General features: G+C 45.5%; 1 protein-coding gene across 10 annotated transcripts in view; it reads left to right on the top strand.

Moving 5' to 3' along the window:
- The first annotated feature begins 2285 nt into the window (after positions 1-2285).
- The window catches only part of MTMR14 (myotubularin related protein 14), a 50362-nt gene continuing 34228 nt past the window's right edge, over positions 2286-18419 (top strand). For 8 of the 10 annotated variants that reach the window (XM_054729665.1, XM_054729666.1, XM_028161512.2 and 5 more), the window contains exons 1-5: positions 2286-2580; positions 3412-3560; positions 7500-7608; positions 17239-17314; positions 17625-17685. In XM_054729665.1, coding sequence (XP_054585640.1) covers positions 2416-2580; positions 3412-3560; positions 7500-7608; positions 17239-17314; positions 17625-17685 — 560 coding nt within the window. In that variant the 5' untranslated portion in view covers positions 2286-2415. Of the gene's footprint in view, positions 2581-3411; positions 3561-7499; positions 7609-17238; positions 17315-17624; positions 17686-18419 lie in introns of those variants that run through there. The other 2 variants (XM_028161535.2, XM_054729670.1) reach the window with 2 other exon arrangements.

Genomic DNA, 18419 nt, shown 5'->3' with positions numbered 1-18419 from the left:
CTGCAAATAAATTACATCTAGAAAATTTTTACTTTAGAAAATTAACTTTCATTTGTAATGCTAACAGCAAGTCACCCAGGTAAAACATACATGGTGTCAAAACAAGCCAAAGGAAAATCATTTGGGCAAAAAAAATGAAAAAGGATCGCAAGTCAAATTTATAGAAAATATTCCTTTATTAACTTTTGGTCGAGAATATGTTTGTATATTTTCAGAAAACAACTCCGAGACATGTGGATTCCTGCATCAGAGAGGAATTGACAGGAGTGCTCCAGCCATGAAAGTCAGAAGAGAAACAGTCCAGAGATGGAAGACGCTGATGATGCCTTGCCATACTAGCAGTCAGCAGATATGCGTCACTGCAGATTGCCCAGGACCAAACCAGAGAGGGTCGGACCTGCAATACCACCATTTGTCCACCACCCGGAACTGAAATATCATTTCTGTTATGAACACATTAACAACTGTTGGACATAGAAACCGGGACTTAAAAGAACTGTTGGCCCAGAAAGAAACTCACTATAGACGGATTCATTTGCCTCTCAGCATAACCATTATTGCTTGTCTCATTTTCAGTTCCTATAAGTGTATTCCTAGTATCACACGAGCTCACTCATCTAGGGGAAAAGATGAACAACATAGACTGAAGAACAAGAACAGCATTGATCAGACTGTCAGACCTCAGAGGGAAAGTAGGGGAGGATGGGGACAAGGGAGATAGATCAACCAAAGGACTTGTGTGCTTGCATATGAGCCTAACCAGTGACCACGGACAACAGGGGGAGGGGGGCTTGCGTGTGGGGGGGATTGGGAAGGGAACGGGGGGAGGGGGTTGATGACAAATATGTGATACCTTAATCAATAAAGTAATTTTAAAAAAAAAGAAACATTGTTATGTCATAAAGTATTAAATAGTTTGTTTGTATTACCTAAATTGTCTTTCTTTTTTAAAAAATATATTTTATTGATTTTTTACAGAGAAGAAGGGAGAGGGATAGAGAGTTAGAAACATTGATGAGAGAGAAACATTGATCAGCTGCCTCCTGCACATCCCCTACTGGAGATATGCCTGCAACCAAGGTTCATGCCCTTGAACGGAATCGAACCTGGGACCCTTCAGTCCGCAGGCCAACGCTCTATCCACTGAACCAAACTGGTTAGGGCTAAATTGTCTTTCTTAAGCAATTTTTAAAAATTGATTTTATTATTTATTTATTTTTATTTTATTTAAATACATTTTATTGATTTTTTACAGAGAGGAAGAGAGAGGGATAGAGAGAGAAACATCGATAAGAGAGAAACATCGATCAGCTGCCTCCTACACACCCCCCACTGGGGATGTGCCCACAACCAAGGTATGTGCCCTTGAACGGAATCGAACCTGGGACCTTTCAGTCCGCAGGCCGATGTTCTATCCACTGAGCTAAACCGGTCAGGGCGTATTTGAGATCTTGCTTCCCGACAATTGCTGCCAGTTTGGCTCAAATAAACTCTTATCTTTTTTTTTTTTTTTTTTTTTTTTACAGGTTTGAACGTTCTCATCAAGACCATTACGAAAAAAAGAAGAATATGGGCTTTTCAATCACAGACTTTCAAGCCAAAGCCCTGGACGAGTTTGCTCAGTGGTTAGAGCTTGACCCATGTGCCAAGGTTGTGGTTTCCATCCTGGATCAGGGCGCATACAAGAATCAACCAATGGATGCATAAATGAGTGGAACAATAAACGGATGTCTCTCTCTCTCTCTCTCTCTCTCTCTCTCTCTCTCTCCCCCCTCTCTCTAAAAGTCAATAAATAAAAATAAAAAATAATGTTAAGCCAGTTATGACTGCGGGTTTCCTCATTAATGAAATAGGTAGATGACAGGGGCACTATAAAATCACGGGGACGTTGTAAGGAGCAGTGCAAGCAGAGTGCCTTATGAAACACTGCCTTATTGTTACTATTATTACTGCGGTTGCCAACACTAGTTGCCTCCAAGAGTTTCCCCCTCTTCCTGTCATGGTTTATTTCACTCTTCCTCTGCCTCTTTCCCATGGCTCCTCCCTCCTCCTTCCCTCACTCCCCCCCCCAGCCCCAGCCTCAATGGTTTAGCCTGGCTTCCCCAGGGGAAACCCCGAGGGGCGGAGCACCAGGTGTCAGCGAGCGGCTCGGCCCCCTCCCTCGAGACCACTTGGATCGCTCCGCGTCCGACCGTGGGCCCGTGGCCGTGGGGCGGGGCGCGGGCCCCGGGCTCCGATTGGCCATAAAAAGGTAAACATCCGGATGGGTGGGGCGGGGCCGGAAGTGGAAGCGGAAGGCGGCGGCTAAAGCGGTTCTGGAGGTTCCGGACTCGGAGCCGCTGCCTCCAGGTGCCATGGGCCGGGCTGAGGCTCGTTGAAGGGACGCGGGACGCTGAAGGGACTTGGGGCTGGGCCATGGCTGGCGCTCGGGGCGCCGCCGCCGCCGCCGCCGCTTCGGCCGGGTCCTCGACTTCTTCGGGCACCCCGCCGCCGCAGGAGCCTGGGCTCGGGGAGCTGCTGGAGGAGTTCTCTAGGACTCAGTACCGGGCCAAAGACTGCAGCGGGACCGGCGGCTCGAGGGTGAGTTCGTAGGCGTAACGAGCAGGAGAAGGTTCCTGGGTTGGAAAGTTAGGCGGAAAAGGCTGAGGTTAGGGGTCAGAGGAAGGAGAGGTCCCAGGACTTGGATCCGGAGAGGAAGGGTCGGTGTAAAAACCGCGAAAGGAGGAACCGAGGTCAGTCTGTAGCAAGGAAGAAAGTCCTTTGGGTTTGAGACAGGGGTTCTGGAGGTCGAGGATCAGAGTGAGGAACTGAGGAGGGTTACTCCCCTGCATCCGGCAGGGACGGAATATTTAAAAAGTCTAGCCCCCAGGGTAGAATAAAAAAAAGTCTAGAGAGTATTCCTCTGGTTCAAAGGTCAGAATGAAGGAGCTAGAGTAGTGGGGCTGAATGGAGTCAAGAGATGAACTATGTTGCCTCTATATACTGTCTCCTACACAGCCTGACACTAAATGTAGGCCCGTCCCTTTCCTTCCCCTATAGAGCAGTTGCACAGCCCACACTCTCTCTGTTCCTTTATCAAAAACAGGCTTCAGTTCTTCTTTTTTCTGCCCTTGGGAATTCCCTTCATTCTCATTGCCAGACCTGGATGAAAGCTGTAATCCTCTCCTTCAAATGCTTAACAATTTCACTGCAACATTGAGGGGTTCAGTGTCCCTCCCATAGTATACACACATTGGTTAATGAACTACACAGTTAGGGCCTGTAACCCCGCAGTAGGTCTTTTCCTGGCATTGAATAATAATCACAGAGGCATATGTCATTCTCAGTGACCTCTCCAGGTCATAAACTACCTAATTCTCACACTCAGAGCCCTAGAATCTTCCTTATACTCAGGTCTCTTCCTTTGTGCAGGTTGAGCGCATTGAGAAGAGATGTCTGGAGCTGTTTGGCCGAGACTACTGTTACAGTGTGATCCAAAATGTGAATGGGGATATCTGCGGCCACTACCCACAGCACATCGTGTTCCTGGAGTATGAAAGTTCTGAGAAGGAGAAGGACACGTGAGCATCATATGACCAGGGTGGGCCTGTCTGGGGAGACCTTGACAACTCATCCCCAGACTTGGGAACTCTGCAGCTGAGCAGAGCACTGGGCTGGGCAGACTTACTTTCCCCAGGTGTTAAGCCTAATCCACATCTTTGTTTACTTCAGGGTTTGATTGGTAAGATTGGCAAGGCAGCATGGTGTAGAATGGGGGTTGGGAGTCACAGCCCTGGACTTCCATTTCACTCCCACTCTACAGCAGCTAATTGTGCTAAGACTGTTGACTTCACACCTCATCTCTCCGAACCTGTGTCCTTTTTTAAGGGAATGTGGATGGGAGGTGTGCTGTGTCAACATGCTTATAAGCCTGACTGAGGTCCGGAGTCTGATTGCTTGAGTTGACATGCTGGCTGCCTTATTTGCTGGCTGGGTAACTAACTTGGGCAAGTTACTTAACTTCTTTGTCTGCTAGTTTTCTTACTGGTTAGTGTACCTCTTTAGAAAAGTGGCTAGTGCGATTTCTGATAAAGAATGTGGCTATTATAAGCCTGGCATGTTTGTTGTGAGAATTAGAAGTAAGGGCTACCATTTAATAGTATTTAGGGCCTACCAAGGTCTGAGTGCTTTCATACGAGAGCAGACATAAAGCACCTGGCACAGGCTGCAAGCTGTAAGTGGTCAGTAAGTGGTAGCAGTTGTTTGACACTAAAAAATAATCACAGCCTTTAGGCTCTAGGAAGTGCTTTATGTCAATCACAAAGTTTGTTTCACTTGTCTCCCTGCTTGGTGTGAATTGTAAGGGAATTCTGGGAGCTGTTTTCAACAATATCTATGGAAGCCTGGCCCCATGAATGCAGCTACACTGGAGTCATGCTGTAAAGTGTAGCAGGCCACCCTACCCATCAGTGCACCCAGAAACTGGCTAGAGACTCTGAATCAGTCAAAATCACAGCATAACAAGATGCTCCAGTGATTTATTTGCACATTAAGGTTTGAGAAATGCTATTGTAGGCCTACCAGCGGTCTGGTGTGACCCCATGGTGGAGATCCTTTTCAGCTGGAATTGGAAGGATGAGTAGGGGTGTCCCTGAAATGTCCTTGGCGACCAGCTTGTACAGGGTCCTGCTCATCAGGCCAAGGAGAGTGGATCTGAGGGTGTTAGTGATTTTATTTCCTAGCATCCCCTGAACACTCATTACAATCACAGATTCTAGGACCCCTGAATCAGATTTTCCAGAATCTACATTCTCAGCTCCCTGGATCAGTCTTACATATGCTATAGCCTGAGAACCACTGCTGTGGGCCACCAGAAGTCAAAGAAGGCTTTCAAGCAGAACAACCAGTTTGGAGGAGTTGAAGGATAAGCTTTAGCTTTCTCATCTGTGAAATGGGATGTCCATAAGTGTTCCATATCATGAGCTTGTTGTGGTGGGGTTCACTGAGAAAAATGAATGCATTAGAAAAACACATTATATGTAGATCATAGAAATTGTATCATAGCCTCTGTTGTATAACCCAAGAACTCCAGGAATCTCCAAGCCTAAAGTTCCTGAAAAAGAGCTCTTTTTCCTTGCCCTCGCCCTCATTCCGTCTTCAGTGCTGACTGGTGGTTTTACAATGGCATTAAGGTACTAAGTTCAGCTGTAGTCCAGATGGTGCTTTTGCAGCTTGATTTTGTGAGTGAATCACCTGAAGCTCTAATTCCAGGGCAGAATCTGACTCAGTAGGTCTAGAGTGGGGCTGAGCTGCATTTTCTAACAAGCTCCAGGTAATGCCAAACCAGCCTGTAGCAGCAGTTCTCTAGGAACTCAGTCTTGGTTGCCTCACAGGAGCTTTTCTGGGAAGGAAATAAGTTTAGTGCTGATTCATTCTAGCTCTTAAAGAGAAGGAAATTAACGTTTGTCAAGTGCCCACTATTTGGCACATGTTAAGAGTTTGACACTAACTAAAGCCCTGCAGCCATGTAGTGAGAAGGATAGTATCACCTCCATTGTACAGAAGAGGAAATTTATTTTTATTTTTAAATTTGTAAAAAAAAAAAAATATTTTTTTATTGATTTCAGAGAGGGAGAGAAAGATAGAAATGTCAACGATGAGAGAGAATCATCGATTGGCTGCCTCCTACAAGTCCCACACTGGGGACCGAGCCTGAAACCTGGGCACATACCCTCACGGGGAATTGAACTGTGACCTTCTGGTTCATAGGTCGATGCTCAACCACTGAGCCACACTGCTGGGCCAGAAGAGGAAATTTAAACCCGCAGACATAGTTAGCAGAGTGGGGTTAAAAGCCAGGTCTTCTTTACCCTGCTCTGTCCCCGTCTGCCTTTTTTTTCCTGCCATCATCAGGGCTTTCCCAGCTTGTCCAGCGGAGTGTCACCTTTCAGGCCAGGGATACTGTGGTACATCCCTATACCTGAAGTTGTTACTGGAGTTTGTTTTTACCTTTCACTCCTTGCAAGGACTTGAAATGATACTGAGTGGGTGATGGCTGATTGTTGAAGAGAAGGGAATATATGCATGTTTAGGTGGGAAGTAGAAAATTTTGCTTCTTTACATATTTGGCTTTGGTGTTAACATGACACTAATTAGTCTGAGTACACAGGGTAGAATTGGATTAAGGAAGTGGTTAAGTCCGCTTAACACACCTCCCCAGTTTAGCCCGTGATCTGGGAATAGAAGCCTGGACAGGGATCTCTGAACATCTAAGACATAATGTTTATCAACAAGTGTTCGTTGAGCTATTGCCATGTGGCAGATCCAAGGGCTCTATTTGAAGTCTTATCAGGTAGATGAAGTCCCTATCCTTAGGTCTGCTGGGTAACATAGACCAAAAATTAGCAATGACAGTGTAATGAGCCAGAATTAGGGAAATACAGTGAGGCATTGGGGGATAGTTTTGTACCCATTTCCATTGTGTGTATGGGGGTGGGGGGTTTCCTCACACCACCAATTCTCAAGACACCAGTTGGGTGTCCTACAGTTCAACTCAGTAATGACACTTCCCAGAGATGTTTCCGATTCCATAGGGTAAAGACTCAGTCTGCAAAACAAATACACAAACCTACACTTACTCATTCAAATACGAGTCATGTGCCAGGCAATTCAGTGCTTAGCACTGTAAGAAAAAGATCCTAAGGCCAAGAGAGAATAAAAATAAAAACAGGAACTTTGGAAAGAAACCGAGTTGGTTCTTTGAGTAGGGGAACCAAGAAAATAAACCACCAACTAGCCTAACAAGAATAAATGTGCCTGCCTCTACATTAAAGGCTGCACAGAGCCCCTAGGAGGGAAATGCTGGCATGCTCTCCACCTTGGTTTGTGGAGAGTATGCTCAGTGGAAGGACTCAACCTGGGAGAATCAAATGTATCTAGAGCACAGAGGGAACTGCTAGTGTGAGCTAAGGGAGAGTCAGTTGGGGACCTAATGATTTCATGCGATTTGAAAGGGGTGTGACTTGCTGTAGCTCATTACTATACCTGACTCTTTCTAGAAGCTCCCTTAGCAAACCAGTGCAGTAACTACTATACTTTTCAGTGTCAGAAATGGCTTCTCTTTCACTCTCTGTTCCAGCAAAAATGGCCCTATGGTTTCCAGAGGGTCCCGAGAGCACCTGTTACCTTACTCTGGGAGGAAAAAACTAGTAATCAACATTCAATTTGCTGTTATATTTCTGTATTTTACATACCATGTCTTCAGAGTAGCTGACTTTTTCTCATTTTAAAGGTTCTGAAATCAGGATGACTTAAATTTTAATACCTATGATATAGCATTTTTTTTTTCCTAAAAAAACATAATCCATGATCTGGAATTTAGGGATTAGAGCACTTACTAAATTTCAAATGTGTATTCACATACACATGCAGACCTAGCATGGGGTCTTGGTAAAAACAAGCGCACACATGCATGCCCCCTTAGAAACCAGCCTGACCTGCCTCTCTTGTCTGTGCGTCAGGTTTCAGAGCACTGTGCAAGTGAGCAAGTTGCAAGACCTTGTTAACCGCAGCAAGATGGCCAGGTGCAGAGGACGGTTTGTCTGCCCAGTGATCCTGTTCAAGGGCAAGGTAAGACCACGCCATAGCCTCACACTCCCCAAGACCCTCTTCTGGGGTAACTGGCTTAATGCAAAGTGTAGGATAATTTTGTTCTTGGCCTTTGCCAGCCGAGTGTTGCTGGTTACTGGGTGCTGGGTGCAGGCCAGAGAAACAGATCAATTCTGATAACTACCTTCAAGAATGAGTCTGGGGCCTGGCCGGTGTGGCTCAGTGATTGAGTGGCAACCTATGAACCAGGAGGTCACCTTTCTTGGGGCACATGCCCAGGTTGCTGGCTCAATCCCCATTGTGGGGCATGAGGAGGCAGCTGATCGATGATCCTCTCTCATTGTTGATGTTTCTCTCTCTCTCCCTCTCTCTTCCTCTCTGAAATAAATAAAAATATATTTTAAAAAATAGTAAGTCTAGGTAGAGAAGGGATAGTCACACCAGAGTGCCCACCCTGTGTTCTGGAGCCAGACTGCCTAGGTTCAGACCTGCCTGCGCAAGGCCGTTTTCTCCTCTATAAAATGGGAATAATAATCATGCCTACATCAAAGGTTTATGGAGTAGATTAGATCAAGTCAGTTATGACATTGTTTATTCATTTTTTCAATCATATAATTCACTAAGTATTTATTAAATGTGTACTATATTCCATGCACTGTTTCAAGCCTTAAGTTACATCAGTATTAGACAAAATTCTTTACCCCCATGGAGCTAATATTCTAGTGACTGTTGTTGATTTGACTCCCCAATACCTTCTCATTTCACCTTTTTATAATTCTTTGACATAATTGATATCCTCATATTGCAGATGAGACTCAAAGAGGTTAATAATTTCCCCAAGTTTACTTTAAACAACTAGAGAGCTGGGATTTAAACCTATCCCAAAACTTCTTCAGGCTACCACACTAAATTAGAGTCACAAGGTGTGTAAGAGGAGCTCACCAAAAAGGGGCAGCAGTGTGGACTGGCTGACTATGCCTCATTAAGTGAGGAGGACTGAGTTTGAGAGCATTGGAAGATAAGCAGGATAATCATTGGCAGGAGGAGTGGGAGGGTGTTCCAAGCAGGTGATACAGCCCGGGAAAAGGCATGGAGGCAAGAACAAGAGAGGCCAGGAAACCTGACTGGAATGGAAGGTACATGTTGGAGCTGATTGAGTACAGGAGGCTAATGCTGACTAAGCTGTTTGCGTTGGCCAGGAGAGCCACTGTGATTCTTCAGCAGACAAATGCAGGACAGAAGTATCATTTTGAGGAAGATTAGTCCAGGAATAGTGGATGCAGTCATTTAGCAGGTGTCTGAGTACATGCACCATAGCTTTCACCCCGGTAGCTTACAGACTCCAGCTGGAGTTACCCAGCATGAGTGGTCTGGGGTCAGGGTGGGCAGTGAGGAGGAGGATGTTTCTGCCCTTTGGGGTCTTTCTTTTGCAAAATGGGAGAAGGGCAAATGTGAAAGGATAGATAAGAAGGGAGATTTAGCCAAAGGCTTCCTTAGGAAGTTTTCATGTTCCTGGAAGTTTCCAGAACTCTTTTTTTTTTTTAAATATTTATTGTTCAGATTATTACAGTTGTTCCTCTTTTTTCCCCCCATAGCTCCCCTCCACCTGGTTCCCACCCCACCCTCAGCCCTTACCCCCCACAACTGTCCTCATCCATAGGTGTACGATTTTTGTCCAGTCTCTTCCTGAACCCCCCACATCTCTTTCCCCCCAAGAATTGTCAGTCCACTCCCTTTCTATGCCCCTGATTCTATTATATTCACCAGTTTATTCTGTTCATCAGATTTTTTATTCACTTGATTTTTAGATTCACTTGTTGATATGTATTTTTTGTTCATAATTTTTATCTTTACCTTTTTCTTCTTCTTCCTCTTCTTAAAGAATACCTTTCAACATTTCATATAATACTGGTTTGGTGGTGATGAACTCCTTTAGCTTTTTCTTATCTGTGAAACTCTTTATCTGGCCTTCAATTCTGAATGATAGCTTTGCTGGGTAGAGTAATCTTGGTTGTAGGTTCTTGCTATTCATCACTTTGAATATTTCTTGCCACTCCCTTCTGGCCTGCATAATTTCTGTTGAGAAATCAGCTGACAGTCATATGGGTGCTCCCTTGTAGGTAACTAACTGTTTTTCTTTTGCTGCTTTTAATATTCTCTCTTTGTCTTTTGCTCTTGGCATTTTAATTATGATGTGTCTTGGTGTGGTCCTCTTTGGATTCCTTTTGTTTGGGGTTCTCTGTGCTTCCTGGACTTGTAAGTCTATTTCTTTCACCAGGTGGGCGAAGTTTTCTGTCATTATTTCTTCAAATAGGTTTTCAGTATCTTGCTCTCTCTCTTCTTCTGGCACCCCCATAATTCTTTTTTTAAAAAATATATTTTATTGATTTTTTTACAGAGAGGAAAGGAGAGGGACAGAGAGCTAGAAACATCGATGAGAGAGAAACATCGACCAGCTGCCTCTTGCACACCCCCTACCGGGGATGTGCCCGCAACCAATGTACATGCCCTTGACCGGAATCGAACCTGGGACCTTTCAGTCCACAGACTGATGCTCTATCCACTGAGCCAAACCGGTTTTGGCATCCCCCATAATTCTGATGTTGGTACGCTTGAAGTTGTCCCAGAGGCTCCTTACACTATCTTCATATTTTTGGATTCTTTTTTCTTTTTGCTTTTCCGGTTGGGTGTTTTTGCTTCTTTGTATTTCAAATCTTTGACTTGATTCTTGCGATCCTCTAGTCTGCTGTTGGATCTCTGTATATTATTTTTTATTTCAGTCAGTGTATGCTTAATTTCTAGTTCGTCCTTTTTCATATCCTCGAGGGTCTCGCTAAATTTATTGGCCTTTTCTAGAAAATTCTTGAAAAACCTTATTACCATGGTTTTGAATTCTATATCCAGTAGTTTGCTTTCCTCCATTTCTTTCATTTGTGACCTTTTTCTTTGTCTCTGCATTTTGGCTGCTTCCCTGAGTTGATAGAGTGGCTTTGTGTGCTACGTGTCCTATAGGGCCCAGTGGCTCAGCCTCCCCACTTACCTGAGGTGGACACTCTTGGTGCACCCCTTTGTGGGCTGTGTGCACAGTCTTGTAGTTAAGCCTTGATTGTTGTTGGTATCATTGGGAGGAATTGACCTCTAGGCCAATTGGCTGTGAGGATCAGCTGTGTCTACGCTGGGAGAACTTCTGTGCTGGAGACTCCCTTATGAGACAAGACTTGCAAAAGCCTCTGTGCTCAGCTTGGATGGGACGGAGTCTCAGGGCAGAGCAGACAGCAATGGCTTCCCGTCAGCCCTGCCCTAAGAGGCCCCTGGGTCTCAGTGTCCTGCGGTAATCGCTGCAAGCACTTCTGAGAGAAAGCCGTCCTCAAGTTTTGCCCGCTGCCAGACAGTCCAGTTTCTCTCCGAATGAGTCTGGGTCCCCAGGGTCTCGCCCGGAACTGGAGTTCAGAGTAGTCAGGAGCTTTTGTCTCCCTCCCGCTTGAGAAAGCCAGCCGCGTACTCAATTGCCAGCCCTCTCCACGCGTGTGCCTCTGTACCTCTGCCTTCTGCAGCTCCTCTGAGTCTCTGTGTGCTTTTCTCTTTCCTTCTAGTTGTAGAATTTCCACTCAGCCAGCCTTCCTGTGGTTCTGGATGATGTCCATTTTGTCTTTTAGTTGTAGTTTTCAAATTGTTGTGCGAGGCAACAGTTTAGGTGTTTACCTATGCCGCCATCTTGGTTTCTCCCCAGAACTCTATTTTAAAGATCATTGCTCTATGGAGCATAGTGCTTGTTACAAGAAAATACATAGGAAATACTCAAAACACTGTTTCTCAAAGTGTGTTCCATAGAACCGTAGTTTAAGAATATATTTGAAAAGCATTCCCTGTCCAACAAGAATGAAAAATATTGCCTACTAGGTTTGGCCTGACCCCCAAGCTCCAGATTCGTAAGGTATGTTGATACGCGAATATTAACGCATAAAGGCTCTGAGAAGTCTTGTAGCAGACAGGCCTGTGTAGCTTTGTCAGGTCTGGTATGTCTCATTTGTCTGCAGACCATGAGTAAGGAACTTTCCTGAATGCATTTGGGAAATACCACCCTGAACAGCTTAGTCTAGTGGGGTTGCTGAATAACAGATTGTAGCACTTAACAGACTAAACAGCCCTGTGAGAAAGGAGCCTAAGCCAACTGATTTCAGAGGGAGGGTGATGAGTTGGAGGGATTATTGAGGAGGCTTTGGCATTCTTAAATCTTTATGAGGGCTTTTCCATTAATCCTGCTCTCTTCCTTTGCACCTTCTTGTCTGAGCAGTATGATACCATTTTATGCCCCTTAGCTCCCCTGACTCAGTCGGTGTTTGCTTAATACCTACTTACGTATGTTTTATTCTAGTTGTGTGTTTGAATTCTGTCATTTCCCTCTCAGCTGTAATCCCTCTGAGGGCAGTGTTCTTGTCTTACTGCTGTCTTCCCAGCACCTGGCAAAGTGCCCTCCGGCTTGTACATACAGGCTCAACAGGAAGATACTGCTCTTGGATGTAACCGTATTGGGCCCCGTGCTCGTTTCTAGGCGGACAGAGGAGTAAGACAGTCCTTGTTCTCATGGAGCTCAGTGAGTGGGGAAGGAAGACAAGTGAGCAAGCAATTGAGAGAGAGATTGGGGAAAGCACATGAATGTCTCCTGTTGTGAAATGGGGATGTGGTCCTCAGAGAAGTGTGACACTCATCAGGCACTTGGTTACTAGGGCGGTGATGACAGTCTTTATTGCCAACAGTACTTCAGGGGCAGCTACCTCTGCCAGGTTGGGGAAGGGGAATCTGTTAAGTGCTTACTTCCTGCTTCCTTCAAAGTTCACTTCAGTGTGGCTAGTGCAACTGTGGAACTAAATGTTTAATTTTATTATTTCTGATTTTTATTTTATTTCTGTTAATCCTCACCTGAGGATATTTTTCCATTGATTTTCTGTAATTTATATATTTCAAAATATATTTTTATTGATTTCAGAGAACAAGGAGAGGGAGAGAGAAACATCAATGATAAGAGATTCATTGATCAGTGGCCTCCTGTATGCCCCCTCCTGGGGATCAAGCCCTCAACCTGGGCATGTGCCCTGGACCGCAACCAAACCTGGGACCCTTCTGTCCGCAGGCCAATACTCTATACACTGAGCCAAACCAGCTAGAGCTCCATTGATTTTTAGAGAGAGTAGAAGGGAGGGGGAGAGATATATAGAGAGAAACATCTATGTGAGAGAGACACATTGATTTGGTTGCTTCCTGCAAGCACCCAACCAGTGCCAGGATTGAGCCTGCAGTCAGGGTACATGCCCTTGACCAGAATCGAACCAAGGACCCTTCAGTCTGCTGGCGGATGCTTTATCCACTAAGCCAAATTGGCTAGGGCTATGTTATTATTTTTAAGTAAGGTATAATGGACACATAACATCCTATTAGTTTCAGGTGTTTAACATAATGACTCAGTCCTCTTTAATAAAAGGGTAATATGCAAATTAACATCACTCCGCTACATAAGCCAAGCCACACCCACCAGCCAATCAGGGCAAGTATGCAAATTAACCCCAGCCAAGATGGCTACAGCCACAGAGAGCAAGGTTTCCCAGGTAACAGAGCAAGCCAAGCTTTCCGATAGCTGTTGCAGGCCTAAGCCTCCACTCAAGCTACAAAGTTTCAATTATAGAAGGTAAACAAATGCAAACAGAAATAGGGGCTGAACGGAGCTTGAGAGAGCAGGCCAGGGTTGCCAGTGGCAACAGGAGAAGCAAAGCTTTCTGCACACCCTGGCCGAGCCCAGGTCTCCGCTTAAGGCTACAAAGTTTCAATTGTAGAAGGTGAATTAACTGCAACAGAAATGGCTGCCGCCCCGGAGGGAGCAGCAGGCTTGGCTCCGCTCCAGGCTACAAAGTTTCAGTTGTAGAAGGAAAATAAATTCCAGATACCAGGGCCTCCTTGGGTTGCCAGGGGGCGTGGCTGGCCTGTAAACCACCACAGGCCCCTCGCTCAGGCTGCCCCATGCCCCAAGGGAACCCCCACCTGATCTGGGACACCCTTCAGGGCAAACCAGCCGGCCCCCACCCATGCACCAGGCCTCTAATCCTATCTAATAAAAGAGTAATATGCAGATTGACCATCACTCCAACACTAAGGTGACCAGATCATCCCGCTTTTGGCGGGACAGTCCCGATTTTTAACAATTTGTCCTGCGTCCCACAGCGTTTTAAAAAAGTCGTGGGACGCGGGACAAATTATTAAAAATCGGGACTGTCCCGCCAAAAGCGGGACGATCTGGTCACCTTATCCAACACACACTATGTCTGCCCCCATGTGGTCAAAGATCCTGCCCCCATGTGGACACAAGATGGCCACTACAAGATGGCCAGCAGGAGAGGGCAGTTGGGAGGTACCCTGCCTGCAAGGGAGGGCAGTTAGGGGTGACCAGGCCGGCAGAGGAGGGAAGTTGGGGGCAAACAGGGTGGCAGGGGAACAGTTAAGCATCAACCAGGCTGGCAGCAGAGTGGTTAGGGGGTGATCAGGCTGGCAGGCAGAAGTGGTTAGGGACAATCAGGAAGGCAGGCTGGCAAGCAGTTGGGAGCCAGCAGTCCTGGATTGTGAGAGGGATGTCCGACTGCCCGTTTAGGCCCGATCTCTCCAGGAGTCCCAGATTTGAGAGGGTACAGGCTGGGCTGAGGGACAACCCACCTCCATGCACGAATTTCGTGCACTGAGCTTCTAGTATTTGTATATATTGCAAAATAATCACAATAAGTCTAGCTAGCTCACCACACATAGTTAACAGTATTTTTTTCTTATGATGAGAATTTTTAAGACCTATGTCTTGCTGGCCAGTGTGGATCAGTGGTTGAGCTTTGATCTATGAACAGCTTGATTCCCCATCAGGGCACATGCCCATGTTGCTGGCTCGATCCCCAGTAGGGGGCATGCAGGAGGTAGCCAATCAATGATTTTTTCTCATCATTGATGTTTTCTGTCTCTCTCCCTCTCCCTTCCTTTCTGAAGTCAATAAAAATACATTTTTTAAAATCTATTTCACTCTCAAATATGCAGTACAGTTTTATTAACTCTAGTACCATATTGTACATTACATCCCCGTGACTTTTTATTTTATAACTGGAATTTTTTTACCTTTTGTGTGATTTTTAAATTTTTTTATTTTTAAAATATAGTTGATGTGCAATATTATGTTAGTTGCAGGTGTACAACCCAGTGATTAGACATTCATATAACTTACAAAATGATCACCCTGATAAGTCTAGTACCCATCTGATATCATACATAGTTATTACAACATTATTGACTATGTTCTCTATGCTATACTTTATATCCCCATGACTATTCTGTAACTACCAATTTATACTACTTATTTTTTTTAAAATATATATTTTGATTTTTTTAGAGAGAGGAATCAGGAATTAGACTCTGCAATGGTGTATAGCTTTCCTCAGGCACTAGGCCAGGACCTTCCAACTCATCTGCTCTTTTCTATCTGGCTACTTCTCTGGCTGCCTCAGTTACCAAAAGACAAGGACAAATCAAAGGGATGTGGGAGAACTGGAGCAGAGAGAGATATCTTCAACAATTCAAGAAACGGTCTCAGAGCTCAACCACCAAAGAAGGGTATGCACCCGCTCTGAAAATATTTTACAGAAAAATGGCAAAGAAAAGTGTGATTTGGTGCCAGCAGTTTAGATGATGGGAAAGGGTAGGCATGATAACACATGCCAGTGGAACTCAGATAAGCCACATGCCCCGTTACCTTCAGGGTCTTTGACACTTCCCTGCTACAGCTCTCTGCTTTGCTGCTCTTAATTTTTGGCTGGTCACCTTAGCACAGGGGCTCTTAATAAGGGCTGGAGATGGGTCCATGAATATACTTGGGAAGAGAGTCCAGAAACCCCTGAAATGTAGGTAAACTGGTGTGTGCTTTTTTTTTATGGAGAAAGTCTATTTTCATCAGATTTTCAAAATGCTTTTGGATCTAGAAAAAGTTAAGCATCCGCTGTCAGAGTTCATCCTGCCTAGGCCAGCAGGAATCCCAGCCCAAGCCCTTAGACTTGCAGACAACCTTCCCACAAATCCGTTCTTGCCCCCAGCATTGAAGAGCACCCCACCCAGCCCCAGGTTAAATCCAGGTGGCTCTTCTGTTACCGCCCCCTTCCCCAGGCTGCCACTACCTCAGAAAGCAAGAAGTTCCCGCTTACACCCCTCTCCTGTAGGAGCACAGCCATTTCCTCCCATTAGCTTACAGGTAGAGAAGGTGAGGCATTGTTTGTGGTCTTCCTGGGACCCACTTTACATTGAGAAATGGCTTCACCCTGTCACCTTGCAGCTTTCGTTCTCTAGTGTAATCGCCCAGCTACCCGGACTGCCACCCCCAGCCTTTAGCTAAACTCTGGGCTGGCTTGCTTCCCCAGCCCCAGTTATCTCCTTCCATTCCCCAACTCTACTAGATCTCCTGGAACACAATTTAATTAAAGATGAAGCCTTAAAATTAGATGCATTGAAGTTCATGACGGTTGGTGGTTTCTAGAATTCTAGCTCTCAAAACACTTCAGTGATGAGGAAAAGAGTAAAAGAATATGTAAGCACATCTCTAGCTACATTTCCTTAATACTGAGGAGAGAAAAGAAATAAAATATATATATATATATATTTTTTTTTACAAAAAAGCCCCCAAGCATTTCTCCCTTTATTGGCCTTCCTGCTTCAAAGGTTGCCCACCCAGCACTAAACAGTTCCCGGTAACCGTAAGCCCACAGGCTTTGGAGGGAGGTGGGTCTAGATCAGATCTCATTGTGTGACCTTACGCATTACTTCACCTGCCTGTGCCTGTGAAGCAGCAATAATGCCTGCCACATGGACTTCATGGGCTCATGGAAACAGTGAACAGATGGTGTAACCATCAAATCTTACCCAAGTACACGTGTGACAACCTCTAAATGCATCACCGTTAGTAACACTCTGGTGCTACTCGTCTGGGGAGATACCCCTTGACAGAGGCTGTAGATTATATATAGGCACCTTTCTAGTTGACTGCTGTGGCCTTGATGCTGATAAGGTTTCAGTGAGTGCTCCTGCACCCATTTTGCTGCAAGAATCAGAGGAGTCCAAGTGTTCTTTTGACTGCATACTTCAGAAAACTGACTGGTTAATACAAAGCTCCAGTTATAAGACAAAGAAGTTCTGTGTGGATCTAACGTATAGCATGGTGATTATAGTGATACTTGAAAACTGCAGAGAGATGATTCTTATTTTATTTTTAGAGAGAGAAACAGTTTGTTGTTCCACTTACTTATGCATTCATTAGTTGTTTCTTGTATGTGCACTGACCGGGATCAAACCCACAACCTTGGTGTATCAGGATGATACACCAACTGAGCTACCCGGCCAGGGCTACTGAGAGATGAGTTTAAATGTTTTTACCACAAAAAAGAAATGCTGATTATGTGACATCGTGGAGGTGTTAAGTAACAGTATGGTGGTAATGATTTTGCAATATATGAGAGCATCAAATCAACATGTTGTATACCTTAAACTTACATAATGTCATGTCAGTTATATTTCAGTAAAGCTGGGGGGAAGAAAAAAAACCTAGAAAACTATCTGACCCTGAAAATTCTGTTTTTCTCCCAGCACATTTGCAGGTCGGCCACGCTGGCTGGATGGGGGGAGCTGTATGGACGAACTGGCTACAACTATATTTTCTCAGGTGACTGTTAAGCTGTGTCCTCTGTGACTTAAGAACAAGGGCCCAGTCATAGAGAATGGCCACCCCTAGCCACAGTGGCATGTGGCATCGGTAGAGGGTGGGAGCAAGCTGGGGAGAGGCTAGGTGCCTTCTTTTGTCACCCAAGGAGATGTTTGGCATAGAAGACTGCCAGCATATGGGGCATCTGGTGCTGAAAAGACACAAAGGCTGTCAGTAGGGGTGGATCTGGTGGGGGGAGGCTGGTCAGGACTTCCCTGGGTGGAGCCCCTGGATCCACCGCCTCGGTGCTCACAGACTGTCTCTCTGGCAGGGGGTGCAGATGATGCCTGGGCGGATGCAGAGGACATCACAGAGGAGGACTGTGCTCTCCGGTCAGTGCCACATTGTTATGGGTTGGGCTGGTGTTGGGGTCGGGTGTCTGACCAGTGGTGGCCCTTTTCATACTGATTCAGATTCATCCCTGGTCCAGGTGAGTGGATTGGCTCCCTTCCTCCCACTGCTAAGTCCATAATACAGGGTTGTTGAACTCCATCATGTGGCTTCACACCAAAGTGGACTTTATTGAATACATGAGCAGTCTCTCTTCACCCTGGCTCACATCAGGATCCCAGAAATAATGTCCTAGTCCAGACACCCGTGTGTGTGTCTTTAAGCCCTACAGTTTCCAGGGTGTGGCCAGGGTGGTGAAGGCCAGCTTGCCTGCCAGGTGTCACACAGCACACTTGGTGCTGAGGCACAGGGCAAGTGCTTCAGTACCCACGTGAGAGATGTAGAGAGAAGACGCTCCATAGCTTTATTAGGTCCTCGCCGGTTTAGGTCAGTGGATAGAGCGTTGGCCTGTGGACTGTAGGGCTCCGAGTTCAATTCCGGTCAAGGGCGCATAACTTGGTTCCAGGCTCCTCCCTGACCCAGGCCCTGGTTGGGGTATGTGCAGAAGGCAACCAATAGATGTGTTTCTTTCACATCAGTATTTCTCTCTGTCTTTCCCTCTCTTCCACTTTCTAAAAATCAGTGGGAAAATATCTTCACCAGAGGATTAAAAACAAACAAGTATCTTAGGCCCCCGTAAAGGCAGGAAATGGGCTGGTTCACGCTGTTCGTACTT

Source organism: Eptesicus fuscus, chromosome 18 (assembly GCF_027574615.1).
Source record: "Eptesicus fuscus isolate TK198812 chromosome 18, DD_ASM_mEF_20220401, whole genome shotgun sequence".
Classification (NCBI taxonomy): Eukaryota; Metazoa; Chordata; class Mammalia; order Chiroptera; family Vespertilionidae; genus Eptesicus; species Eptesicus fuscus.
Note: the sequence above shows the minus strand (reverse complement) of the source record. Positions and strands in the feature narration are given on the sequence as shown.